General features: G+C 37.5%; 1 protein-coding gene across 1 annotated transcript in view; it reads left to right on the top strand.

Moving 5' to 3' along the window:
- The window catches only part of AADAC (arylacetamide deacetylase), a 42,328-nt gene extending 17,985 nt beyond the window's left edge, over positions 1-24,343 (top strand). The window contains exons 3-5 of the mRNA XM_037008230.2: positions 8,259-8,328; positions 11,372-11,543; positions 21,685-24,343. Coding sequence (XP_036864125.1) covers positions 8,259-8,328; positions 11,372-11,543; positions 21,685-22,281 — 839 coding nt within the window. The 3' untranslated portion in view covers positions 22,282-24,343. The remainder of the gene's footprint in view (positions 1-8,258; positions 8,329-11,371; positions 11,544-21,684) is intronic.
- Positions 24,344-26,116: the final 1,773 nt, after the last annotated feature.

Raw genomic sequence — 26,116 nt, 5'->3', positions numbered from 1 at the left:
TTTTGGGTTCTGTAATTCTGCTGCTGTTTTGTTCCTTCAGTTTTTCCTTTGTTCCTATACTCCTCAGATGAGTGAAATCATTTGGTATTTCTCTTTCTCCGCTTGGCTTATTTCACTGAGCATAATACTCTCCAGCTCCATCCATGTTGCTGCAAATGGTTGGATTTTTCCACTTCTTATGGCTGAGTAGTATTCCATTGTGTATATGTACCACATCTTCTTTATCCATTCATCTACCGATGGACATTTAGGTTGCTTCCAATTCTTGGCTATTGTAAATAGTGCTGCGATAAACATAGGGGTGCATCTGTCTTTCTCAAACTTGATTGCTGCGTTCTTAGGGTAAATTCCTAGGAGTGGAATTCCTGGGTCAAATGGTAGGTCTGTTTTGAGCATTTTGATGAACCTCCATACTGCTTTCCACAATGGTTGAACTAATTTATATTCCCACCAGCAGTGTAGGAGGGTTCCCCTTTTCTCCACAGCCTCACCAACATTTGTTGTTGTTTGTCTTTTGGATGGCAGCTATCCTTACTGGTGTGAGGTGATACCTCTTTGTAGTTTTAATCTGCATTTCTCTGATAATTAGCGATGTGGAGCATCTTTTCATGTGTCTCTTGGCCATCTGTATTTCTTTTTTGGAGAACTGTTCAGTTCCTCTGCCCATTTTTTAATTGGGTTATTTGTTTTTTGTTTGTTGAGGCGTGTGAGCTCTTTATATATTCTGGACGTCAAGCCTTTATCGGATCTGTCATTTTCAAATATATTCTCCCATACTGTAGGGTTCCTTTTTGTTCTATTGATGGTGTCTTTCGCTATACAGAAGCTTTTCAGCTTAATGTAGTCCCACTTGCTCATTTTTGCTGTTGTTTTCCTTGCCCAGGGAGATATGTTCAAGAAGAGATCACTCATGTTTATGTCTAAGATGTTTTTGCCTATGTTTTTTTCCAAGAGTTTAATGGTTTCATGACTTACATTCAGGTCTTTGATCCATTTTGAGTTTACCTTTGTATATGGGGTTAGACAATGGTCCAGTTTCATTCTCCTACATATAGCTGTCCAGTTTTGCCAGCACCATCTGTTGAAGAGACTGTCATTTTGCCATTGTATGTCCATGGCTCCTTTATCAAATATTAATTGACCATATATGTTAGGGTTAATTTCTGGAGTCTCTAATCTGTTCCACTGGTCTGTGGCTCTGTTCTTGTGCCAGTACCAAATTGTCTTGATTACTATGGCTTTGTAGTAGAGCTTGAAGTTGGGGAGTGAGATCCCCCCTACTTTATTCTTCTTTTTCAGGATTGCTTTGGCTATTCGGGGTCTTTGGTGTTTCCATATGAATTTTTGAATTATTTGTTCCAATTCATTGAAGAATGTTGCTGGTAATTTGAGAGGGATTGCATCAAATCTGTATATTGCGTTGGGCAGGATGGCCATTTTGACGATATTAATTCTTCCTAGCCAGGAGCATGGGATGAGTTTCCATTTATTAGTGTCCCCTTTAATTTCTCTTAAGAGTGACTTGTAGTTTTCAGGGTATAAGTCTTTCACTTCTTTGGTTAGGTTTATTCCTAGGTATTTTATTCTTATTGATGCAATGGTGAATGGAATTGTTTTCCTGATTTCTCTTTCTATTGATTCGTTGTTAGTGTATAGGAAAGCTACAGATTTCTGTGTGTTAATTTTGTATCCTGCAACTTTGCTGTATTCCGATATCAGTTCTAGTAGTTTTGGAGTGGAGTCTTTAGGGTTTTTTATGTACAGTATCATATCATCTGCAAATAGTGACAGTTTAAGTTATTCTTTATCAATCTGGATTCCTTGTATTTCTTTGTTTTTTCTGATTGCCGTGGCTAGGACCTCCAGTACTATGTTAAATAGCAGTGGGGAGAGTGGGCATCCCTGTCTGGTTCCCGATCTCAGTGGAAATGCTTTCAGCTTCTCGCTGTTCAGTATAATGCTGGCTGTGGGTTTATCATATATGGCCTTTATTATGTTGAGGTACTTGCCCTCTATTCCCATTTTGCTGAGAGTTTTTATCATGAATGGATGTTGAATTTTGTCAAATGCTTTTTCAGCATCTATGGAGATGATCATGTGGTTTTTGTCCTTCTTTTTGTTGATGTGGTGGATGATGTTGATGGATTTTCGAATGTTGTACCATCCTTGCATCCGTGGGATGAACCCCACTTGGTCATGGTGTATGATCCTTTTGATATACTGTTGAATTCTGTTTGCTAATATTATTTTATTGAGTATTTTTGCATCTACATTCATCAGGGATATTGGTCTGTAATTTTCTTTTTTGGTGGGGTCTTTGCCTGGTTTTGGTATTAGGGTGATGTTGGCTTCATAGAATGAGTTTGGGAGTATTCCCTCTTCTTCTATTTTTTGGAACACTTTAAGGAGAATGGGTATTATGTCTTCTCTGTGTGTCTCATAAAATTCCGAGGTAAATCCGTCCGGCCCTGGGGTTTTGTTCTTGGGTAGTTTTTTGATTACTGTTTCAATTTCTTTGCTCGTAATTGGTTTGTTTAACTTTTGTGTTTCTTCCTTAGTCAGTCTTGGGAGGTTGTATTTTTCTAGGAAGTTGTCCATTTCTTCTAGGTTTTCCAGCTTGTTGGCATATAGGTTTTCATAGTAGTCTTTAATAAATCTTTGTATTTCTGTGTAGTCTGTCGTGATTTTTCCATTCTCATTTCTGATTATGTTGATTTATGTTGATTCTCTTTTTCTCTTAATAAGTTGGGCTAGAGGCTTATCTATTTTGTTTATTTTCTCGAAGAACCAGCTCTTGGTTTTGTTGATTTTTGCTATTGTTTTATTCTTCTCAATTTTGTTTATTTCTTCTCTGATCTTTATTATGTTCCTCCTTCTGCTGACTTTAGGCCTCATTTGTTCTTCTTTTTCCAGTTTTGATAATTGTGATGTTAGACTATTCATTTGGGATTGTTCTTCCTTCTTCAAGTGTGCCTGGATTGCTATATACTTTCCTCTTAAGACTGCTTTTGCTGTGTCCCACAGAAGTTGGGGCTTAGTGTTGTTGTTCTCATTTGTTTCTATATATTCCTTGATCTCTATTTTGATTTGTTCATTGATCCATTGATTATTTAGTAGCATGTTGTTAAGCCTCCATGTGTTTGTGAGCCTTTTTGTTTTCTTTGTAGAATTTATTTCTACTTTTATACCTTTGTGGTCTGAAAAATTGGTTGGTAGAATTTCAATATTTTGGAGTTTACTAAGGCTCTTTTTGTGAGCTAGTATGTGGTCTATTCTGGAGAATGTTCCATGTGCACTTGAGAAGAATGTATATCCTGTTGCTTTTGCTTTTGGATGTAGAGTTCTGTAGATGTGTATTAGGTCCATCTGTTCTAGTGTGTTGTTCAGTGCCTGTGTGTCCTTACTTATTTTCTTCCCGGTGGATCTATCCTTTGGGGTGAGTGGTGTGTTGAAGTGTCCTAAAATGAAAGCATTGCAGTCTATTTCCCTCTTTAGTTCTGTTAGTATTTGCTTCACATATGCTCGTGCTCCTGTATTGGGTGCATATATATTTAGAATGGTTATATCCTCTTGTTGGACTGAGCCCTTTATCATTATGTAGTGGCCTTCTTTATCTCTTGTTACTTTCTTTGTTTTGAAGTCTATTTTGTCTGATATTAGTACTGCAAGCCCTGCTTTCTTCTCACTGTTGTTTGCCTGAAATATGTTTTTCCATCCCTTGACTTTTAGTCTATGCTTATCTTTGGGTTTAAGGTGAGTTTCTTGTAAGCAGCATATAGATGGGTCTTGCTTTTTTATCCATTCTATTACTCTGTGTCTTTTGATTGGTACATTAAGTCCATTTACATTTAGGGTGACTATTGAGAGATATGTACTTATTGCCATTGCAGGCTTTAGATTCGTGGTTACCAAAGGTTCAAGGTTAGCTTCTTTAGTATCTTACTGCCTAACTTAGCTCGCTTATTGAGCTGTTATATACACTGTCTGGAGATTCTTTTCTTCTCTCCCTTCTTATTCCTCCTCCTCCATTCTTCATATGTTGTGTGTTTTTTTCCGTGCTCTTTTTAGGGGTGCTCCCATCTAGAGCAGTCCCTGTAGGATGCCCTGTAGAGGTGGTTTGTGGGAAGCAAATTCCCTCAGCTTTTGCTTGTCTGGGAATTGTTTAATCCCACCATCATATTTAAATGATAGTCGTGCTGGATACAGTATCCTTGGTTCAAGGCCCTTCTGTTTCATTGCATTAAGTATATCATGCCATTCTCTTCTGGCCTGTAGGGTTTCTTTCGAGAAGTCTGATGTTAGCCTGATGGGTTTTCCTTTATAGGTGACCTTTTTCTCTCTAGCTGCCTTTAAAACTCTTCCCTTGTCCTTGATCCTTGCCATTTTAATTACTATGTGTCTTGGTGGTGTTCTCCTTGGATCCTTTCTGTTGGGGGTTCTGTGTAATTCCATGGTCTGTTCGATTATTTCCTCCCCCAATTTGGGGAAGTTTTCAGCAATTATTTCTTCAAAGACACTTTCTATCCCTTTTCCTCTTTCTTCTTCTTCTGGTACCCCTATAATACGAATATTATTCCTTTTGTATTGGTCACATATTTCTCTTAGTGTTGTTTCATTCCTGGAGATCCTTTTATCTCTCTCTATGTCAGCTTCTATACGTTCCTGTTCTCTGGCTTCTATTCCTTCAATGGCCTCTTGCATCTTATCCATTCTGCTTATAAATCCTTCCAGGGATTGTTTCACTTCTGTGATCTCTTTCCTGACATCTGTGATCTCCTTCCAGACTTCATCCCACTGCTCTTGCATTTTTCTCTGCATCTCATCCCACTGCTCTTGCATTTTTCTCTGCATCTCATCCCATTGCTCTTGCATTTTTCTCTGCATCTCTGTCAGCATGTTCATGATTTTTATTTTGAATTCTTTTTCAGGAGGACTAGTTAGGTCTGTCTCCTTCTCAGGTGTTGGCTCTGTGATCTTTGTCTGCCTGTAATTTTGCCTTTTCATGGTGATAGAGATAGTTTGCAGAGCTGGTACAAGTGACCGCTGGTAGAGCTTCCCTTCTTGTTGGTTTGTAGCCTTTTCCTGGGAGAATAGCGACCTCTAGTGGCTTGTGCTGGGCAGCTGTGCGCAGACAGGGCTTCTGCTTCCTGCCCAGTTGCTTTGGGGTTTATCTCCGCTGTTGCTGTGGGCTTGGCCTGGCTGGGGCTGTTCCTCCAAAGTAGTGGAGCCCCGTTGGAGGGGGAGCGGCCGGGAGGCTATTTATCTCCGTAAGGGGCCTCTGTGCTCCCTGCTGCCCAGGGGTTTAGAGTGCCCAGAGATCCCCAGATTCCCTGCCTCTGGTCTACGTGACCTGTCCTGCCCCTTTAAGACTTCCAAAAAGCACTCTCGAAACCAAAACAACAACAGCAACAATGAGAGAGGGAAGAGAAAGAAAAAAAAAAAAAGGAAAAAAACGCGATTTTTTTTTTTTTTTTTTTTGTCCTCATGTGCCTGTCCCAGGCACCCGCTCACTGGTCCTGCTGCCCTGTCTCCCTAGCACCAGGGTCCCTGTCCTTTCAAGGCTTCCAAAAAGCACCCACCCACCGGTCCCGCAGGGAAGGAACGCTCTATATTCTTTGTCCTCAGGCGCTGGTCCCAGGCACCCACTCACCAGTCCCGCCGCCCTGCCTCCGTAGCACTGGGGTCCCTGTCCCTTTAAGGCTTCCAAAAAGCAGTCGCCAAAAAGAGAGGAAAAAAAGGGGAAAAACACGCGATTTCCCCCGTCCTCAGGTGCCGGTCTCAGGCACCCACCCACCCGTCCCACAGGGAAAAACGCAGGATATTCTTTGTCCTCAGGTGCTGGTCCCAGGCACCCGCTCACCAGTCCTGCCGCCCTGCCTCCCTAGCACCGGGGTCCCTGTCCCTTTTAGGCTTCCAAAAAGCACTCATAGAAAAGAGTAGAAAAAAAAGGGGAAAAACGCGCAATTTCCTCTGTCCTCAAGTGCCGGTCTCAGGCACCCGCCCACCGGTCCCGCAGGGAAAAACATGGGATATTCTTTGTCCTCAGGCGCCGGTCCCAGGCACCCGCTCACCAGTCCCACCACCCTGCCTCCCTAGCACCGGGGTCCCTGTCCCTTTAAGGCTTCCAAAAAGCGCTCGCCAAAAAGAGAAAAAAAAAGGGGAAAAACGCGCGATTTCCTCCGTCCTCAGGCGCTGGTCTCAGGCACCCGCCCGCGGGTCCTGCACGGAGGAACGCGGGATATTCTTTGTCCTCAGGCGCTGGTCCCAGGCACCTGCTCACCGGTCCCGCCACCCTGCCTCCCTAGCAATGGGGGCCCATCCCTTTAAGGCTTCCAAAAAGCACTCGCCAAAAAAAAAACCGCTCTGGTTTCTTTCCACCCGCCGGGAGCTGGTGGGAGATGCGCTCGGGTCCCGCCGCGTCGGGGCTTGTATCTTACCCCCTTCGCAAGGCGCTGGGTTCTTGCAGGTATGGATGTGGTCTGGATGTTGTCCTCTCTTTTCCTTTTCATTTCTTTTCTCAAAAAACACTTCTATCCCTTTCCCAGAACAAAATTCACTTCAGAAAAATACTTCAGTTCAAGTAAAAGCAGAAAAGCTGTCCAAGTCTCAAACTCTGGAGTACTGGGAGTGTCGGCTACGAGGGAAGGCAGGCCACTTCTCTCTCCTGGATCTGAGTCCTCCAGAGAAGAAGGCAGCCAGAGGATGTCCCAGCAGTCCTTCTAAGAGGGGCCTCAGTTGCCTAGGCCCAAAGGGGGTTCTGATTGCCACTGTTCTAGGTTAGGTAATTTAGAGAGGGCTGGCTTGAAACTAATTTAAAATGGTGAAGGAAAAAGTGACTTAGTCAAGTGACTAAGAATATTCAGAGATACAAGGGAAACCAAGAGAGAAGAAAATATTAAGAAAGAGGGTGGAGGTAGCAGTACCAAGTGGTGGAGTGATCCTGAAAAAATGCCTCATAGATTTGAAGACTCTTATTGTGTGAGGACAGAAATTATAGAATGGTAGGATGTTCATGCAGTTCTGATGGGTGGATAGTGAAAGAGTGATGGGAAAATTAAAGCAGTGTTTTCAAGAAGCTTCATGGAGGAGAGAAAATGAGGTAAAAGGAGTCAAACAGAAAGGAAATACAAATATGATAGTATGTACTTTTTATTTCAGTGTGTGAGGGTTGTAAATATGTATGCAAGCTGAGTTAAAAAAAAAAAACAGTTAATAGCAGTATTTGAAGAACTGGGTTTGATGACTAAGGCTGCATAGTCCCAGATGCAGTGGTAGGGAACTAGAGGGATTGCCAACAAGCAGAAGGAGAAGTCTTACCAATGAGAAGGAAGAGAAAGAGGATCAGTAGAGAAATTGTATGTTGGCAGTGAGGGTGTAAAAAGCAATTTAGAGGGTACTGCTCAGTGATGTCTATGAATAAGAGTTGTTGTCAGCTGCTGTTGATCAAATGGTGTTTCTGATTTTTTTTAACCAGTTTGTCTTTCAAATGGGCCCTACTACTCAAAGCTTTTTTGCTCTTCAAACTGTTTTCCTAAAGCTGTCCCTGAATAAGAATCAAACCCAAATACACACACATACACACACACACACACACACACACACACACACACACACACACACACACACACTCTCTCTCTCTCTCTCTCTCTCTCTCTCTCTCTCTCTCTCTCTCACACACACACACACAGTTTTCCTAGAAAAACATCTATACACTTCCTGGAAAAGCATCTGTGCAGTCTCTAGTCTTCTCAAATCCTTTAAAAATTCTTCCCACATCCCCCAAACAGGTAATAAGGGATCTTACCTGTATCTCAACACTGCTGTCTACTCACCTCAATTTAGGGAACTATTTTTTGTATTTCTGTTGTTGATCTCTATCTCTGCCCCAGCCCCCATAAAGGTGAGCTCCTTAAAGTCAAAGAACATGTCTCTTCAAATTTGTATTCCCATACTCTAACTACATGGCAATCACATAACAGGATAGCTAAACCAAGACAATTTGGAATATACTATTCAGAAATTTGGTAAATGGGAAGGAAAGCTGATCAAGGGCAAGTAAAAGGATCACTGAGAGGAATAATTCATATTCTACTGAGATCTATGTCCAGTGATCAACATGAACCTAATATTAGCTTTTTTCTTTATGCAGTAGTTCAAGATAGATGAAAGAAATATAAAGTAATCCCATTAACCTTTATTCTTAACAGAAGCTTTTTCAATTCTCATTAATATTTCAGTATATTTTTCTTTTATTTCAGCTTTTAATGCTTATGACATTCTGTCAAGATGGACAGCAAACAGGCTTGATGCAGTTGTCATATCAACCAAGTAAGAGTTTTGTTGGTTTGATTTTAGGCCAGATGCTTCACATACTGATATCCACTCAACCATATTGAGCATTTTATTATGTTAAAAATCAATCTCTATCACTGATGACACTGAGTATGGACAAAGAGACCTAATGTCAGAGGCTATCCAGCCCAGTGTCAGAGAGAAAAGATGTATACATACAGGTCAAGGACGAACAAAGGTCAGAGAATCAAGAAATTGTTCAAGTGAAATTAACCTATAGTATCAAATCTTGACTACCACCTCTGGATTTGTTTTCCCATTAGTTAGCAGAGTATTAAGGATGAGGACTTTAGGAGCAAGTCCACTATGGTGGCATAGGAAGATCCTGAATCATCTCCTCCCAAGGACATACCAAATTTACAGCTACATATGGGTCATTTCCCTCTGAAAAAGATCTGAAAGCTAGGTGAACTGTCTTCCATGACAAAGGACAAGAAGACCCCATCAAGACTGGTAGGAGAGACGGAGACACCAGTCTCACAAAAAAACCTGAGTTTGCCTGCCCTCTGTGCTCTCCCACTGCCTGGCTAAAGCTAGCCAGTGTGTGCAAACCAAAGTCAACCAAGGAAGAAGGCAAAACTGAAAAAAAATAAAGGACTTTTACTTTGGGGGTCTCAGAATTGCAATTCAGGGAACACAATACTGGAGTCACCAAAAAGTGTCCCTTTCATTGGGGAGAGCAAGGGAGAGGCTTTCATGAGAAACAAGTGGAGGTAATTACATGATTTAGATAAAGAAGAGACAAAAATCTGTTAGTTTGGTGCTAACCAGTTGAACCACTTGTGATTACCCTCTGATCAACTGCATTGGTTTTATTAAACCAAACTATTCTTGATTTGTATTAGTTAACTATTCTGTCATCATAAAGTTCACGTCAATAGTTTTATGGCCTGAATGTCAGTTGTTCTGTTGGATTTGATGAGTAATTGCTTGTAAAACAGTTAGCTATTCTGGCCAAGTTCAAGAGTTCATTAGTTAAAAAGGAAAATCAAACTTTAAAACAGTCTCTCATATCCAAGAGTTGCATACAATTTCATATCACATGGGGGACTCCCCTTGATCACCTGGCCCTGGTTGTCAGATGCACTGGAATTCCAGAGCTCCCAGGACTGTAACAATCAGAAAGACACTTCTTGGAAGGCCACTATCCCCAGGGCACTGCACAGACAGCAGAATGAAACACAATCCCAGTCTTCCTGTGAAAAAGCCTTATTTACTTAGTCTGGAGTTTTGGCCTGAGGGATAGGCTTCAAGTTTCTCACACATCTAGAGGCTAAGGAGGTGCTCTCAGGGAATGTAAGTAGAGAGACACCTCCTTGGTCTCACTACAGCTCAAGACTCCACAGAAAGGAGCTTATACACTCCTTGTAGCCTCATTTTTGCAACTGTCATCTAGAGTAGACTTCCAGATCTCCTGGTCTGGAGGCAGACAAGGATTATGACTGCTGCCACACAGGACTATATATATTTGCATACTTTAAAAGCTGCTGCCTGAGCATCTGTCTTCCAGTTAGCCTGAATCTAAGTGCAAAAATGAGATCGCTCCCTTTACGTCACTGGCAGGTCTTGGCACATCCTCAACAATGGGACATATTAAGAGTAAGTCAGGTGGTAAGTGATGACTAAGGTTCAAGAGACACCTGAAAGCAAGAAAAAGCTTGATTAGAAGGAGCCAAAGAAAATGAAAACTAATTGGAAAAGATATGTGCACTCTTGTGTTCATTGCAGCACTATTTAAATAGCTGAGATATGGAAAAAACTGTCCATCATTGGATGAATGGATAAAGAGGATGTGAGATTATATACATGCAGTGGAATACTACTCAACCATAACAAGAATGAAATCTTGCCATTTGCAACAATGTAGATGGACCTTAAGGGTATTATGCTACATGAAGTAAATCAGACAGAGAAAGACAAATACTGTTTTATTAGCTTATATTTTAATCTCAAAAACAGAACAAAACAAACTGACTCATAGATACAGAAAAATGACTTGCAGTTTCAATAGGTGAGGGGGTTCGGGGGAGGCAAAAATGGGTGAAGGGGATCAAGAAGTACAAATTTCCAGTTATAAAATAAATAGGAGGATGGAGTGTATGGGATGGGGGAATATAGTTAGTAATATTGAATTAACTTTGTAAGGTGAAAGATAATAACTAGACTGTAGTAGTGACAATTTCAGTGTATACAAATATTGGATCACTATGTTAAACACCTGAAACTAATATATTGCCCATCAGTTATACTTAAACAAACAAACAAACAAAAAAGGGTGATAGCTTTGGAGCCAGTTGACTGGGATAAAATGTAGGCTCTGCAAACTTATGTAACTTCTAATAAAAAGCTGCACATTTCAGCACTGATATGGGATTAAATGTTATAATACATTTACAGTGCTTGGAATGGTGCCTAGCATCTGGTAATCCACTGATGAAAGCAACTATTATCTAAATGAGCTGTAGAAGTTAAGAACACATTTCAAATTACAGTCTAGAGCACACTTGAGGAAGAATAGAAAAAGCCTGTGAATTTTCTATAGAGCACACTGTCTGTGAGAACCTACTTAAACTTATACAAGAAAAAGCAGAATTTATGGATGAATAGAGTGATGGTTATATGTCAAATGGGAATATTTTGGTAAGGTTGGAAAAGTAATTTTGGAGATGTGAATAAGTAATAATAATAACTGATTACTGAAAAAGATTAGCAATGGACACAAAAATCATTCTTGAAAAGTTTTTAGCTGGGAAGAGATGACAGCTAAGCAGTATTTCCCTAAGATTGAACCATATTTAGCATACAAAATTTTTATTTTGTTTGTAAAGATTACAATGTTTAGTCATTGCCAGTCAGATTTCATGATTAGGAAAAATATCTTCCGATTAATAGAAAATACCCAAATATTATGTTGGTAAGAACAAAATTTTACTGTTTATTTTGGATTGGGAGTACCTGCCTTGCTTGGTACATAAGTAAAAAATCAAAAATTAAGGAAACACTGTTTTTCCATCAACAGCTACAGACTAGCCCCAAGGTATCATTTCCCAGTTCAATTTGAAGATGTATACACTGCTTTAAAATGGTTTTTACACCCGGAAGTTCTTAAAAGCTATGGTGTAGATCCTGGGAGAGTTGGTATTTCTGGAGACAGCGCTGGCGGTAATTTAGCTGCAGCAGTGACTCAGCAGGTAAGACTGATTATTTTCATGTGTTATGTTTTCTTTTATCACCATTTCATTTATTATGTTTTCTTTTATCTTATGTATAATAATATTTGGTACATTCATTTAACTTATAAGATACCAATAATTTTGCTTTCACTTATTTAGGAAATATTGAGAAGAATAATTTCATACTTTAATGCTTTTTTTAATATAATATGCTCATACAATTTCCTATATACTATACTGAACTTTTGAATAAGGGAAAGTCAGTAAATATAGCAATAACTATAATCAGGAAATCAGAATATTATATATAATCAGTATATTCAGAATATTGTATATTGTAATATAGTATAGTATGTGTATGTATTTGCCAGGACTAAATATAGCTTATTACTAAGAGAAGGTGCCCTGATCCTAGTTCTCAAGTGATTCCTAAGAATACTTTTTTTAATTTGAATAATCAGTAGAAAGTTGATGTTAACCAGGAACACAGCCAAAGAGGGAAATAGTAATTAAGTAATAGAAACACCCAGATTCAGATCTTGTTATCATTACAAAAATGTTTAAATAGAATATGTTTAATAAAAGTAAAAATATATTTTAGTACTTGTATGTTTTTGGAAGGAGGAACTCTAAAGTGATATGAGAGATTTGAAAAATAAAGAAATAAAACTTCAAAATATGAAAACATTAACCATAAAAATTAAATGCTCAATATAGGTTTTTTAAATAATTTTATATTTTTAGAGCAGTTTTAAGCTGAGAGCAAAATTAAGAGAAAGGTAAGAAATTTCCAGTATAGCCTCAGTCTTCTTACTTGCAAAGCCTCCCCCATTATTAACATTCCCACCAGAGTGGTACATTTGTTACAGTTGACAAACTTACATTGGCACATCCTGATCACCATAAGTCCATAGTTTACACTAGAGTCCATATTTTGTGTTGCCGCAAAAGTGTTTGTGAGTATACTGACTGCAATACAACAACACAGCAGATTGGAAAAAGGTCAGAAAAATGATTTAATATAATATTGAACAGAGAGATTGAAAGATAGGAAATAAAAATACAGTATAGACACCAAGAATATGGTGAACAAGACTAAAATGAATATATCTTTCATGTCTGAGGACAAAATGACATTTTTTGACAAAATTCAAGAAAATTCACAAGCATACTGACACTTTGGATTCTGGAGAAGATATTTCAAGCAGAAAGACATTAATCCCAGATGGAAGATCAAAGAGGCAGGAAGAAATAAAGAGCAAGAAAAAAAAGTGGTAAATACATTGATAAACCAGAATATGAATATTGGCTATATATAACAATAATAATTATATCACTGAGGTTTAAAATAGCCAGTACATCCAGGAACTAGTAAAAATATTAAAGTATTTTAACAACTTTCTATATTGTCCAAGAAGATAAGATATAACAGTATTAGACATTGATAAATTAATGGATTTTATTGTAATCTTTAGTGTAACCTATAAAAAAATTCTTAAAATATATCACAGGAAAATGGAGTAAAACAATATACCAAAATAATGTGAGAGGGAAAAAAATTGTAGAACAGGTGAGACAAATAGAAAGCATAATAATAGATTGTAAATTTAAACCAAATATGTTAAATAATCTTAGAGGCAAAAACTATTACTAGAGTTAATATACAACATTCTTATTATTAATTCCATTCACCTAGAAGATGAAAAATAACATCAATTTATATACACCTAATAACATAGTCTCAAATACATAAAGCAAACTGATAGAAATAAAGGAAAAATCAATAAATTAATAGCAAAAGTGGGAGAATTTTACTACTCTCTTTCAATAATTGTTAGAAAACATAACTAGCAAATTTGAAATAATGAAAGAAAATAGTAGAATGTATATTCTTTTCAAACATACAAAACATTTAAAAAAATTCTACATACAGGTATTATTAACCAAGTGTCAGTCAATATCAAAGGACTGAAACCATATAGATCCCTGCTTTTCATATTATAATCTGTGGATTAGCAGCATTAGCCTTCTTAGGAATGTAAAATCATGGGTCTTAACCACAGACTTCTGGAATTAACCATATGCATACTACAAGAATTCCACATGATTTGTGTGCACAGTGAAATTCAAGAAGTCAAATTATTTTGGTTATATTCTCTGTCCACAGTTTCCATTACATTTTGAATTAACAACAAAATATAACTGGAAAACTGCACATGCTTTGAAATTAAGATATTCATTTCTTAATAATCCAAGTCTGAAAGAAATCTATGGAATTTGAAATATTTTGAACTACATTATAATAAAAATGTTGCATATTATGTTCTATGAAATACATATAAATATCCAGAGAAAAATATAATCTTAATATACAAAAATAACTGAAATTAACAAATAAGCATCCATTTCTTACAATTAAGAGAAAAAAATGGTGTCTGAAAAGTAGAGGGAAAGATGAGAGAGAAAAGAGGGAAAAACATAAAAAATGAAATTAAACAATAGGATCAACAAAATCAGTAAATGTAATTCCTTGAAAAAAGTAGTAAAATTGATTTTTCTCTGGTAAGACTAAGAAAAAGAGGGAGATAATAAAACGATATAAGGAATGAACAAAGGGCTATAAAAATCTTGCAGGTATTAAAAATACAAAAACATACTTTGAACACATTTACTGCAATACATTTAAATTTAGACAAAATGGAATGGTTCATTGAAAAACATACCAACACAAGAAGAAATAGAAAATAACGATTATCTTATTATGATGAAGTAATTTAAATACTTTTAATATATTCACACACATATACACTCCAGGATCAAACAGTTTCAAACACAAATTCTAACAACTATTTAAAAAATATCTCTACTCCTAAAAAGAAAATTCCAAAAAGTAGCAAAAGTTGCATTTTGAGAAGCTAACTTACCTTGATTTTCAACCTGACAAGGTAAGTTTGAGAAGTCAAAATAGCATTCACATTTTTTAATGTAGATACATAATCCTAAACTAAGATACTATCAAACAAAGCAGCAACATTAAAAGGTAATATATCACAATCACCTTCAGTATATTCTAGTGGAGTGTAGATTTAATATGAGAACAACTATTAATACACTCCAAATTTACTTGTTTAAAGGAGAAAATCATGAGTTTTTACAGATAATATTCAATATTGATAAAAATGAAACAAATTAGCAAACAAGGAATAGAAGCAAAGTTCCTAAATTTGAAAAGTATGTAAGCAAAAACACAGGAAACATCACATTTAATGGTTAGTTAAAAGCTTTCTCTTTGAAACTGGCTACACACTACCACTACTTCTGTTCAAAACAAAAGTGTACCAGAAGTTCTGGCCAGGGCTCTCACTGATAACAGCAATACCATTTTTTCAGTGGGATAATCCGTTTTTCTCTTCTTGATTATACTAGTGCTTCAGATGTATACAAGATAAAGTTGGTAGTGTTTGGGAAAAGACAGCCTTTGAAAGTGTGAAAATGGTAACTAAACTTATACAAACATTGTACGAAAAAAAAAAGCAAGGTTATTAGATACATGTTTGCTGACCAGTACATTTAGTCCCAGTAGCAAAAGCAAAATTACCTTGGATAAAAACTGTCAAATTCTATTGTTCCTGGGAGAAAAAAGAGACTAGACTTTCTAAGACTGAGCAGAGCTCAAAAATTTATAAATTAATAGTTCCACAATATTTAGATTCTCCAAGATCTAACATTTCACTATCAGAGCTAAGGAAATAGTAGTCCCTCATATCTCGATGCTTGTTGACAAACTAAGATAGTTGAAATATTTATTAATAATGAGAAAGAGGATCACATATGTGCAATGCCTCCTATTGGAAGTCTGGTTACATTAGTATGAAATTCAAATTACAATAAAAGATCCTCTATTATATTTTATGAAGAGAGTGGTACTTGCTCTTTGTTTTGGAAAATTAAAACATTCAACTTTGAACATCTAGTACTAAAAATTAATATTAAGACTTTTATCAAGATGTGCATTATGTTATATATATATATTTTTTCAGTATCTTTTATTTTTATTTATTTTTATTTTGGTATCATTAATCTATAATTACATGAAGAACATTATGATTACTAGGCTCCCCCCTTCATCTAGTCCCCCCCACATACCCCTTCACAGTCACTGTCCATCTGTGTAGTAAGATGCTGTAAAATCACTACTTGTCTTCTCTGTTTCACAGCCCTCCCCGTGCCCCCACACACACTATACATGCTAATCGTAATGCCCCCTTTCTTTTACCGCACCCTTGTCCCTTCCTTCCCACCCATCCTTCCCAGTCCCTTTCCCTTTGGTAACTATTAGTCCATTCTTGGGTTCTGTGATTCTGCTGCTGTTTTGTTCCTTCAGTTTCCCTTTGTTCTTATACTCCACATATGAGTGAAATCATTTGGTACTTGTCTTTCTCCACCTGGCTTATTTCACTAAGCATAATACCCTCTAGCTCCATCCATGTTGTTGCGAATGGTAGGATCTGTTTTTTCTTATGGCTGAGTAATATTCCATTGTGTATATGTACCACATCTTCTTTATCCATTCATCTACTGATGGACATTTAGGTTGCTTCCATATCTTGGCTATTGTAAATAGTGCAGCAATAAACATAGGGGTGCATATGTCTTTTCAAACTGGGCTGCTGCATTCTTAGGGTAAATTCCTAGAAGTGGAATTCCTGGGTCAAATGGTATTTCTATTTTCAGCATTTTAAGGAACCTCCATACTGCTTTTCACAATGGTTAAACTAGTTTACATTCCCACCAGCAGTGTAGGAGGGTTCCCCTTTCTCCACAGCCTCACCAACATTTGTTGTTGTTTGTCTTTTGGATGGTGGCGATCCTTACTGGTGTGAGGTGATATCTCATTGGGTTTTAATTTGCATTTCTCTGATGACAAGCGATGTGGAGCATCTTTTCATGTGTCTGTTGGCCATGTGAATTTCTTCTTTGGAGAAGTGTCTTTTCATATCCTCTGCCCATTTTTTAATTGGATTATTTGCTTTTTGTTTGTTGAGGTGTGTGAGCTCTTAATATATTTTCGATGTCAACCCTTTATCGGATCTGTCATTTATCAATATATTCTCCCATACTGTAGGATACCTTTTTGTTCTATTGTTGGTGTCCTTTGCTGTACAGAAGCTTTTTAGCTTGATATAGTCCCACTTGTTCATTTTTGCTTATGTTTCCCTTGTCGGGGAGATATATTCATGAAGAAGTCACTCATGTTTATGTCCATGAGGTTTTTTGCCTATGATTTCTTTCTAATAGTTTTATGGTTTCATGACTTATATTCAGGTCTTTGATCCATTTCAAATTTACTTTTGTGTATGGTGTTAGACAGTGATCCGGTTTCATTCTCTTACATGTAGCTGTCCAGTTTTGCCAGCACCAGCTGTTGAAGAGACTGTCATTTCCCCATTGTATGTCCATGGCTCCTTTATCATATATTAATTGGCCATATATGTTTGGGTTAATGTTTGGAGTCTCTATTCTGTTCCACTGGTCTGTGGCTCTGTTCTTGTGCCAGTACCAAACTGCCTTGATTACTGTGGCTTTGTAGTAGAGCTTGAAGTTGGGGAGCGAGATACCCCCACTTTATTCTTCCTTCTCAGGATTGCTTTGGCTATTTGGGGTCTTTGGTGGTTCCATATGAATTTTTGAACTATTTGTTCCAGTTCATTGAAGAATGCTATTGGTAATTCGATACCAATTGCATCAAATCTGTATATTGATTTGGGCAGGATGGCCATTTTGATGATATTAATTCTTCCTAGCCAGGAGCATGGGATGAGTTTCCATTTGTTAGTGTCCTCTTTAATTTCTCTTAAGAGTGTCTTGTAGCTTTCAGGGTATAGGTCTTTCATTTCCTTGGTTAAGTTTATTCCTAGGTATTTTATTCTTTTTGATGCTCTTCTGAATGGAATTGTTTTCCTGATTTCTCTTTCTATTAGTTCATTGTTAGTGTATAGGAAAGTTACAGATTTCTGTGTGTTAATTTTGTGTCCTGCAATTTTTCTGAATTCCTATATTAGTTCTAGTAGTTTTGGAGTGGAGTCTTTAGGGTTTTTTATGTGCAATATCATGTCATCATCAAATAATGACAGTTTGACTTCTTCTTTACCAATCTGGATTCCTTGTATTTCTTTGTTTTGTCTAATTGCTGTGGCTAGAACCTCCAGTAATATGTTGAATAACAGTGGGGAGAGGGGGCATCCCTGTCTTGTTCCTGATCTCAAAGGAAAAGCTTTCAGCCTCTTCCTCTTCAGTATGATGTTAGCTGTGGGTTTATCATATATGGCCTTTATTATGTTGAGGTACTTGCCCTCTATGCCCATTTTGTTGAGAGTTTTTATCATGAATGGATGTTGAATTTTGTCAAATGCTTTTTCAGCATCTACGGAGATGATCATGTGGTTTTTGTCCTTCTTTTTGTTGATGTGGTGGATGATGTTGATGGGTTTTCGAATGTTGGTACCATCCTTGCATCCCTGAGATGAATCCCACTTGGTCATGGTGTATGATCCTTTTGATGTATTTTTGAATTTGGTTTGCTAACATTTTGTTGAGTATTTTTGCATCAACTTCATATTCATCAGGGATATTGGTCTGTAGTTTTCTTTTTTGGTGGGGTCTTTGCCTGGTTTTGGTATTAGGGTGATGTTGGCTTCATAGAATAAGTTTAGGAGTATTCCCTCCTCTTCTGTTTTTTGGAAAACGTTAAGGAGAATGGGTATTATGTCTTCTCTGTATGTCTGATAAAATTTTGAGGTAAATCCATCTGGCCCGGGGTTTTTATTCTTGGGTAGTTTTTTGATTACGCTTCAATTTCTTTGCTGGTAATTTGTCTGTTTAGATTTTCTGTTTCTTTCTGGGTCAGTCTTGGAAGGTTGTATTTTTCTAGGAAGTTGTCCATTTCTCCTAGGTTTTCCAGCTTGTTAGCATATAGGTTTTCATAGTATTCTCTAATAATTCTTTGTATTTCTGTGGGGTCTGTCGTGATTTTTCCTTTCTCGTTTCTGATTCTGTTGATGTGTGTTGACTCTCTTTTTCTCTTAATAAGTCTGGCTAGAGGCTTATCTATTTTGTTTATTTTCTCAAAGAACCAGCTCTTGGTTTCATTGATTCTTTCTATTGTTTTATTCTTCTCAATTTTATTTATTTCTTCTCTGATCTTTATTATGTCCCTCTGTCTGCTGACCTTAGGCCTCATTTGTTCTTCTTTTTCCAATTTCGATAATTGTGACATTAGACTATTCATTAGGGATTGTTCTTCCTTCTTTAAATTTGCCTGGATTGCTATATACTTTCCTCTTAAGACTGCTTGTCCTGCGTCCCACAGAAGTTGGGGCTTTGTGTTGTTGTTGTCATTTGTTTCTATATATTGCTGGATCTCCATTTTAATTTCGTCATTGGTCCATTGATTATTTAGAAGCGTGTTGTAAAGCCTCCATGTGTTCATGAGCCTTTTTGCTTTCTTTGTACAATTTATTTCTAGTTTTATACCTTTGTGGTCTGAAAAGTTGGTTGGTAGGATTTCAATCTTTTGGAATTTACTGAGGCTCTTTTTGTGACCTAGTATGTGGTCTGTCCTGGAGATGTTCCATGTGGATTTGAGAAGAATGTGTATGTAGAGTTCTGTAGATGTCTATTAGGTCCATCTGTTCTAGTGTGTTGTTCAGTGCCTCTGTGTCCTTACTTATTTTCTGTCTCAGTCCTTTGGAGTGAGTGGTGTGTTAAAGTCTCCCATAATGAATGCATTGCATTCTATTTCCTCCTTTAATTCTGTTAGTATTTGTTTCACATACATTGGTGCTCCTGTATTGGGTGCATATAGGTTTATAATGTTTATATCCTCTTGTTGGACTGAGCCCTTTATCATTATGTAGTGTCATTCTTTATCTCTTGTTACTTTCTTTGTTTTGTCGTCTATTTTGTCTGATACTAGTATTGCAACACCTGCTTTTTTCTCCCTGTAGTTTGCATGAAATATATTTTTCCATCCCTTTACTTTTAATCTGTGCATGTCTTCGGGTTTGAGATGGGTCTGTTGTAAGCAGCAGATAGATGGGTCTTGCTTTTTTATCCATTCTATTACTCTGTGTCTTTTAATTGGTGCATTCAGTCCATTTACATTTAGGGTGATTATTGAAAGGTATGTACTTATTGCCATTGCAGGCTTTAGATTTGTGGTTACCAAAGGTTGAAGACTGGCTTCTTTACTACCTTACTGTCTAACTTAACTCACTTATTGAGCTATTCTAAACACATTCTGATCATTATTTCTCTCCCTTCTTATTCCTCCTCCTCCATTCTTCATATGTTGGGCATTTTGTTCTGCGCTCTTTTTAGGAGTGCTCCCATCTAGAGCAGTCCCTCTAAAATACCTTGTAGAGGTGGTTTGTGGGAGGCAAATTCCCTCAACTTTTGCTTGTCTGGGAATTGTTTAATCCCTACTTCATATTTAAATGATAATCATTCTGGATACTGACCCTTGGTTCAAGGGCCTTCTATTTCATTGCATTAAATATGTCCTGCCATTCTCTTCTGGGCTGTAAGGTTTCTGTTGAGAAGTCTGATGATAGCCTGATCGGTTTTCCTTTGTAGGTGACCTTTTTTCTCTCTCTTGCTGCCTTTAATACTCTGTCCTTGTCCTTGATCTTTGCCATTTTAATTATTATGTGTCTTGGTGTTGTCCTCTTTGGGTCCCTTCTGTTGAGATTTCTGTGTGCTTCCGTAGTCTGAGCAACTATTTCCTCCCCCAGTTTGGGGAAGTTTTCAGCAATTATTTCTTCGAAGACAATTTCTATCCCTTTTTCTCTCTCTTCTTCTTCTGGTACCCCTAGAAATCGGATATTGTTCCTTTTGGATTGGTCACACAGTTCTCTTAATATTGTTTCATTCCTGGGGATCCTTTTATCTCTCTCTGCATCAGGTTCTATGCGTTCCTGTTCTCTGGTTTCTATTCCATCAATGACCTCTTCCATCTTATCCATTCTGCTTATAAATCCTTCCAGAGATTGTTTCACTTCTGTAATCTCCCTCCGGACATCATCCCTTAGCTCTTGTATATTTCTCTGCAGCTCTGTCAACATGTTTATGATTTTTATTTTGAATTCTTTTTCAGGAAGACTGGTTAGATCTATCTCCTCAGGAGTTGTGATTTTGCTCTGTATCAAATTTTTCTGCCTTTTCATTGCTATAGAAATAGTTTGTGAAGCTGGCGCAAGTGATGGCTGGAGAACGTCCCTTCTTGTTGGTTTGTGGCCTTCCTCTCCTTGGAGAACAGCGACCTCTAGCAGCTTGTGCTGGGCAGTTGCTAGCAGATGGGGCTTCTGATTCTTGCCCGGCCTCTATGGAGTTTAGCTCCACATTTGCTGTGGGTGTGGCCTGCCTCAGGCTACTGCTCTGATATGGAGGAGCCGCATCGGAGGGGAAACGGCCAGGAGGCTGTTTATCTCTGTGAAGGGCCTCTGACCTGCTCTGCTGCCCAGGGGGTTAGAGTGCCCAGAGTTCCCCAGGATTCCCAGCTGCTGGACTAAGTGTCCCGGGATGCTTCCGTCCAGCTGTGGGGTCCCTGTCCCTTTAAGACTTTCAAAAAGCACTCACTTTTCTTTGTCCCAGGGGTGCTGGCTGCGTGGACCCACTCACAGGTCTTACTGTCCTGTTTCCCTAGTTTCCAGCACCCCACACACGCACTGTGTGTCTGCGCTCCGGTGCGGATGACTAGGGCTGGGTGTTTAGCAGTCCTGGGCTCCCTCTCCCTCCCTGCTCCGAATCCTCTCCTCCCACCAGGGGCCTGGGGTGAGGGGCGCTCAGGTCCCATCGGGCTGTGGGTTGTATCTTACCCCCTTTGCAAGGCGCTGGGTTCTCGCAGGTGTGGATGTAGTCTGGCTGTTGTCCTGTGTCTTCTGGTCTCTCTTTTAGGAAGTGTTGTATTTGTTGTATTTTCAAAAATATATGTGGTTTTGGGAGGATATTTCTGCTGCTCTACTCACGCTGCCATCTTGGCTCCATTATTATGTTATATTTTTAAGGATTTTGCATTTAATAATACATTTTGTATTGTGGCTATTTTAATTTTTTTAGTGAAAATGATTTATTTACAGCAACATATTCTAATTTTTTTCAGCTCTTAGAAGACCCAGATGTCAAGAGCAAACCCAAGATACAGTCTTTAATATATCCTGCCCTTCAGAATTTTGATACAGATTCACCATCATATCGAGAGAATTCACACTTTCCAATTCTGCCCAAATCACTAATGGTCAGGCTCTGGAGTGAATATTTTACTACAGATAGATCACTCGAGAAAGCAATGCTTTCCAACCAACACATACCTTTGGAATCAAGTCATCTGTTCAAGTTTGTTAACTGGAGTTCCTTGCTCCCTGAGAAGTTCAAGAAAGGACATGTTTATAAGAAACCGACTTACAGTAGTTCAGAGCTCACTAAAAAATATCCAGGGCTCTTAGATGTGAGAGCTTCACCTTTGCTGGCTGATGACAGCAAGTTGCGTGGTTTACCCCCGACCTATGTTATCACCTGCCAATATGATGTCTTAAGAGATGATGGACTTATGTATGTTACTCGACTTCAGAATTCTGGAGTAAGAGTGACCCATAACCATATAGAAGGTGCATTCCATGGAACAATGTCTTTTCTGCATGTTGAAATCGGTTATAGAACAGCAAATCAGTATATTAGTTGGCTACAGGAAAACCTGTAGTAAAAATCTAATCAATATGGAAAACGCAAGCCCCAGTTAATCCAAGAGCTTTCAGACAGTTTTGACAGCTAAACTGTAGAGAAGTTTAAACAAACCAATTCTTACTGTCTTATTTTGACAGTTTATCTCCATTATCAAATGCTTACCCCAACTAGTATAATTATTATTTGTCAACATAGAAAAATGTTACAGAATGATTGACTATATTCTCTATGCTGTACTTTCATCCCTGTGTCTAATTTATATTGTGATTGATATTTTGTGCTTTTTCAACTTCTTACTTTTTTTTTTAAAGCATGAAGGACCAAATCCTGTGTTACCTAATGGCCATATTAGAAAATCCAAAAACAGTTTAGATAGAAAATACACCTTGATAGTTTTATTCTGAATTTGAGACCTTTATATGGGAAAGATACAATCAAGAGGAACAATAGTTATTAGAGGAGTCAAGGTATTAATCATAAGTTTCCAAAGACAAATATTTAAAATAAATAATATATAAATGTATAGCAATAAACTATGGTAGTTAAAGGAATCTTTTCAAAAAGGATTTAAGTATGTCAAAAGCACAAAGTTAACAAAACAATTTAGTGACAAAATAAACTTCTACTATTCTGCATAAAATAATCAAGTCATTTTACAATTTTAATTTTACTCCTTTGAGACATTATTCATATTATAGTTTGAAGTAAAAGATTTTTTAGTCTTTTTTTCCTCTGTTTACTTGAGATTGATAGTTTATGTCCTGTTTTTAAAATAATTACTATTTCCTTCTATAGTGTTTGATCTTTTATTTATTGTTACACTGAAGTTTTCATTTCACTTGTTTTACTTCTCACTCAGCTTTAGAATTTCCACTTGGTTCTTTTCTATATTTTTTGCTTCTCTCCTCATTATTTTTGCCTTTTTGATGAAATCCCTGACCTTATTAATAATGGCTGTTTTAAAATAAATATCTGTTGATTCATTCCTGAGTCTATTTCTTTTGATAAAAGTTTGTTGTTATGGGTAACATTTTTTAAACATATTTAGTAATTATAATTAGATGCTTAATATTATGAATGTTACAGAGTTAACTATTGGAATTCTGTTGGTTTCCTTTTTTGTTTAGCAATAGTCAAGTTAGGGGCCAGTTTGTTTCCATCAGGTTTGGCTTAAGATTTGTTAAATATTTAAAGCTTTGGTAAACTGGGTCTATTGTGGCTTTTCTTCATATGTGACTCCGCTAGGCTCTCTCCTAAAAGCCCCAGGTGATCAACAAGGACTCTACTCTGGATGGTGAGGTCTCAAACATCTCAGCCCTGTATGATTTCCTGGAGTTCTGCAGTTTCACAGTGCATGGTAGTTGTTCTTTCTCCACCTTGTGGTATTTCTCCTTGAGGATATGCAGCTCAGAATGCAGCCAAGACTCAGAAACCCTGTTCAGGTTTGTGGAGATGTTTCTCTGCGTATCTCCTTCTATCAAGTGTTCTACCTTGTAAACTTCTACTGCTTCTCGTTCCCTGATCCAATCTTTGTCCACGCAGCTTAGCCTCCCACAGTCTGCTCCAAGCCCCTTTTCTTAGTCTTTGGTTACGAACATCCCTCCAGGCAGGAGCTGCGCCAGCAGGGGATCCCCTTGCTTTGTTCTCTTCGGACAGTGATCGGTGTCCTATACTGTCTGGTACAATGTCTGAAGACCTTTCTTTATATGTAGTCATATTTTCTGCTTGTTTATGACAAGATGCCAAACATTATTTTTTGTTTTAAGATTTAAGTACTTCAGCACATTGCTTAGAGCATAGAAAAAATGCTAAAAATTACTAGCTATTCACAATCATAATTCTGATAGTATTATCACTTTCTGTGTTGTAATTGTAGGAAAAAAATAGTGATATAGAACAAAGGGGAATGTAAGATACAGGAAAGCAGAGATAATGCTCATCTTGCTTCATAAATGCTCTCAATAGTTTAAAATATATTTTTTTCTCCTTTATACCAAAATATATTATTTGGACCATATATTAGATGTTCAGTATTTTCCCAGTAAACTGTCTATAAAATTAAAATATTTGCACTCAGATTTTGCTCAGGAAATGTTTATTTACTGACTGCTCAGTAGTATAATAAAGTTGTTAAATTTGGTAGAACTTGAAAGATCATACATTTTTCCTTGATTCACTGTGTAAATTGCACTTTGTATTTTAAAGACAAACTGAATGACAACTGTTTTTGCTAACTCATAACTGATCAGTGGAATCTGTGTTCAGGAATTTAGATAACACTTCATAATGGGGCTTAAGAACATTGGCTATTAAATAGCACAATTTAAATATTTCAGAAAAGTGTATTTAACATGTTGCCAAAGTAAAAAGAATAGCAGAGTGACTTTGTGATGAGGAAATTTCCATTGCTTCTCATCGTGGGAGTCTTTATTACCTCCATGTACCACTCCTGAATATTATCAAGGAGCTATATAGAATGATGCATTTGACAACACATATGAAATCTGTAATACTGTTGGAAGTTTAGTATTCTACTGACTCTAGATGTAAGTGTGTAACAGTTTGAACAAGAGAAAAAACTAACCTGGGATTTTTTTTTACTATCTTCTGTGTAAGGAATTTCACTCTCAAAATCTGCTGTTTCTAAAACCTCTTTATATTTTTGAATAATCAGAAATGTGGAAACTTACAGGTTGGAAACGGAAGATGCATGCAAGTAGTTTACTTTAAGTATTAAATAGCAGCAATACCTGCTGAGGACATCAAATAATTTCACTATATAAATGCTTCCAGAAAAAGAATGTTTAAACTATGAAGTATTTGAAAGTATGAACTTTGGGAATTACAAATTGAGCACACGGTAGTTTGTTTTAGATGTAATGAGGTGATCTGTATTCAGACATGCAAATAGTTTCTCACAGATATTTATGTTTACAAGCTAACCAGTAAATGCCCAAGTAAAAATTTAACAGGCAGGATGTGTTATAGAAGAGTGAGGTGATGTGGTAGGGCAGCCGACTGGCTGCCCACAGGAGGTGGAGCACCCTCAAGTTCTGTGACTTTTCCTCACCTGTAAATAAATGGAGCCATGCCTCATTTCCTATTTTACATTCTCCCTGCAGCTAATTGCTTCCCTGTAGTAATGCAATGTGAAGGCCACTTGTAATGGTGCTATGCATTCTCTACAGGAACAGGAAAGCATTGGTAGTAAAATTGGTAGTAGATAACTCTGGGGACTGATGGTTAAATATTTCCAATGATGGTAAATCGACTACTCAATTTCTGGCTGCATTGAGGCTTGTTAAGAAATAATGACATGATCAACTTAAAGTATCTTTCTTTGGTGCAGTTGTGGGAGGATTGGCACTTCTGTAAAGGATTTTTGAGAAAAATGTCCTTATATTGGGAGAATTTGAGGTTTCTTGGCTTGAGGGCTTTTTCAAAAAGACTACTTTTCTCTTCTATGCTCTCTTTCTGCACTTGCCACCAACTCTCCTAATCCTTTTTGCTGTTCTGACTCAAAAATCCATTGGTTGGCCTTGGAAACACACTGCTGTTCGAATTTCTGAATTCCTTACTAGCCACACCTGTGTATAGCAGCTCTAACATTAAAAGCAGCATAATGGCTGAGGCATTGTTTCTCAACTTTGAATTCTCTGAAACTCATTTTTTATAGGTAATGAGGCCTTACACAATCATAGTTACTCAGAGAGTAGAATAAAATGAGGGCTCTAACTGTCAGCTGGGAAGGATTTTTCCTCTGTATTATTTGAGAATTAAAATCAGTATCAAAATTACTCACAGAGCACAGAGTCAGAATAGAGTGCATGTTCTGAGCAGATCTGTTCATT

The sequence above is a fragment of the Manis javanica genome, chromosome 3 (genome assembly GCF_040802235.1).
Source record: "Manis javanica isolate MJ-LG chromosome 3, MJ_LKY, whole genome shotgun sequence".
NCBI classification, from domain to species: domain Eukaryota; kingdom Metazoa; phylum Chordata; class Mammalia; order Pholidota; family Manidae; genus Manis; species Manis javanica.
Note: the sequence above shows the minus strand (reverse complement) of the source record. Positions and strands in the feature narration are given on the sequence as shown.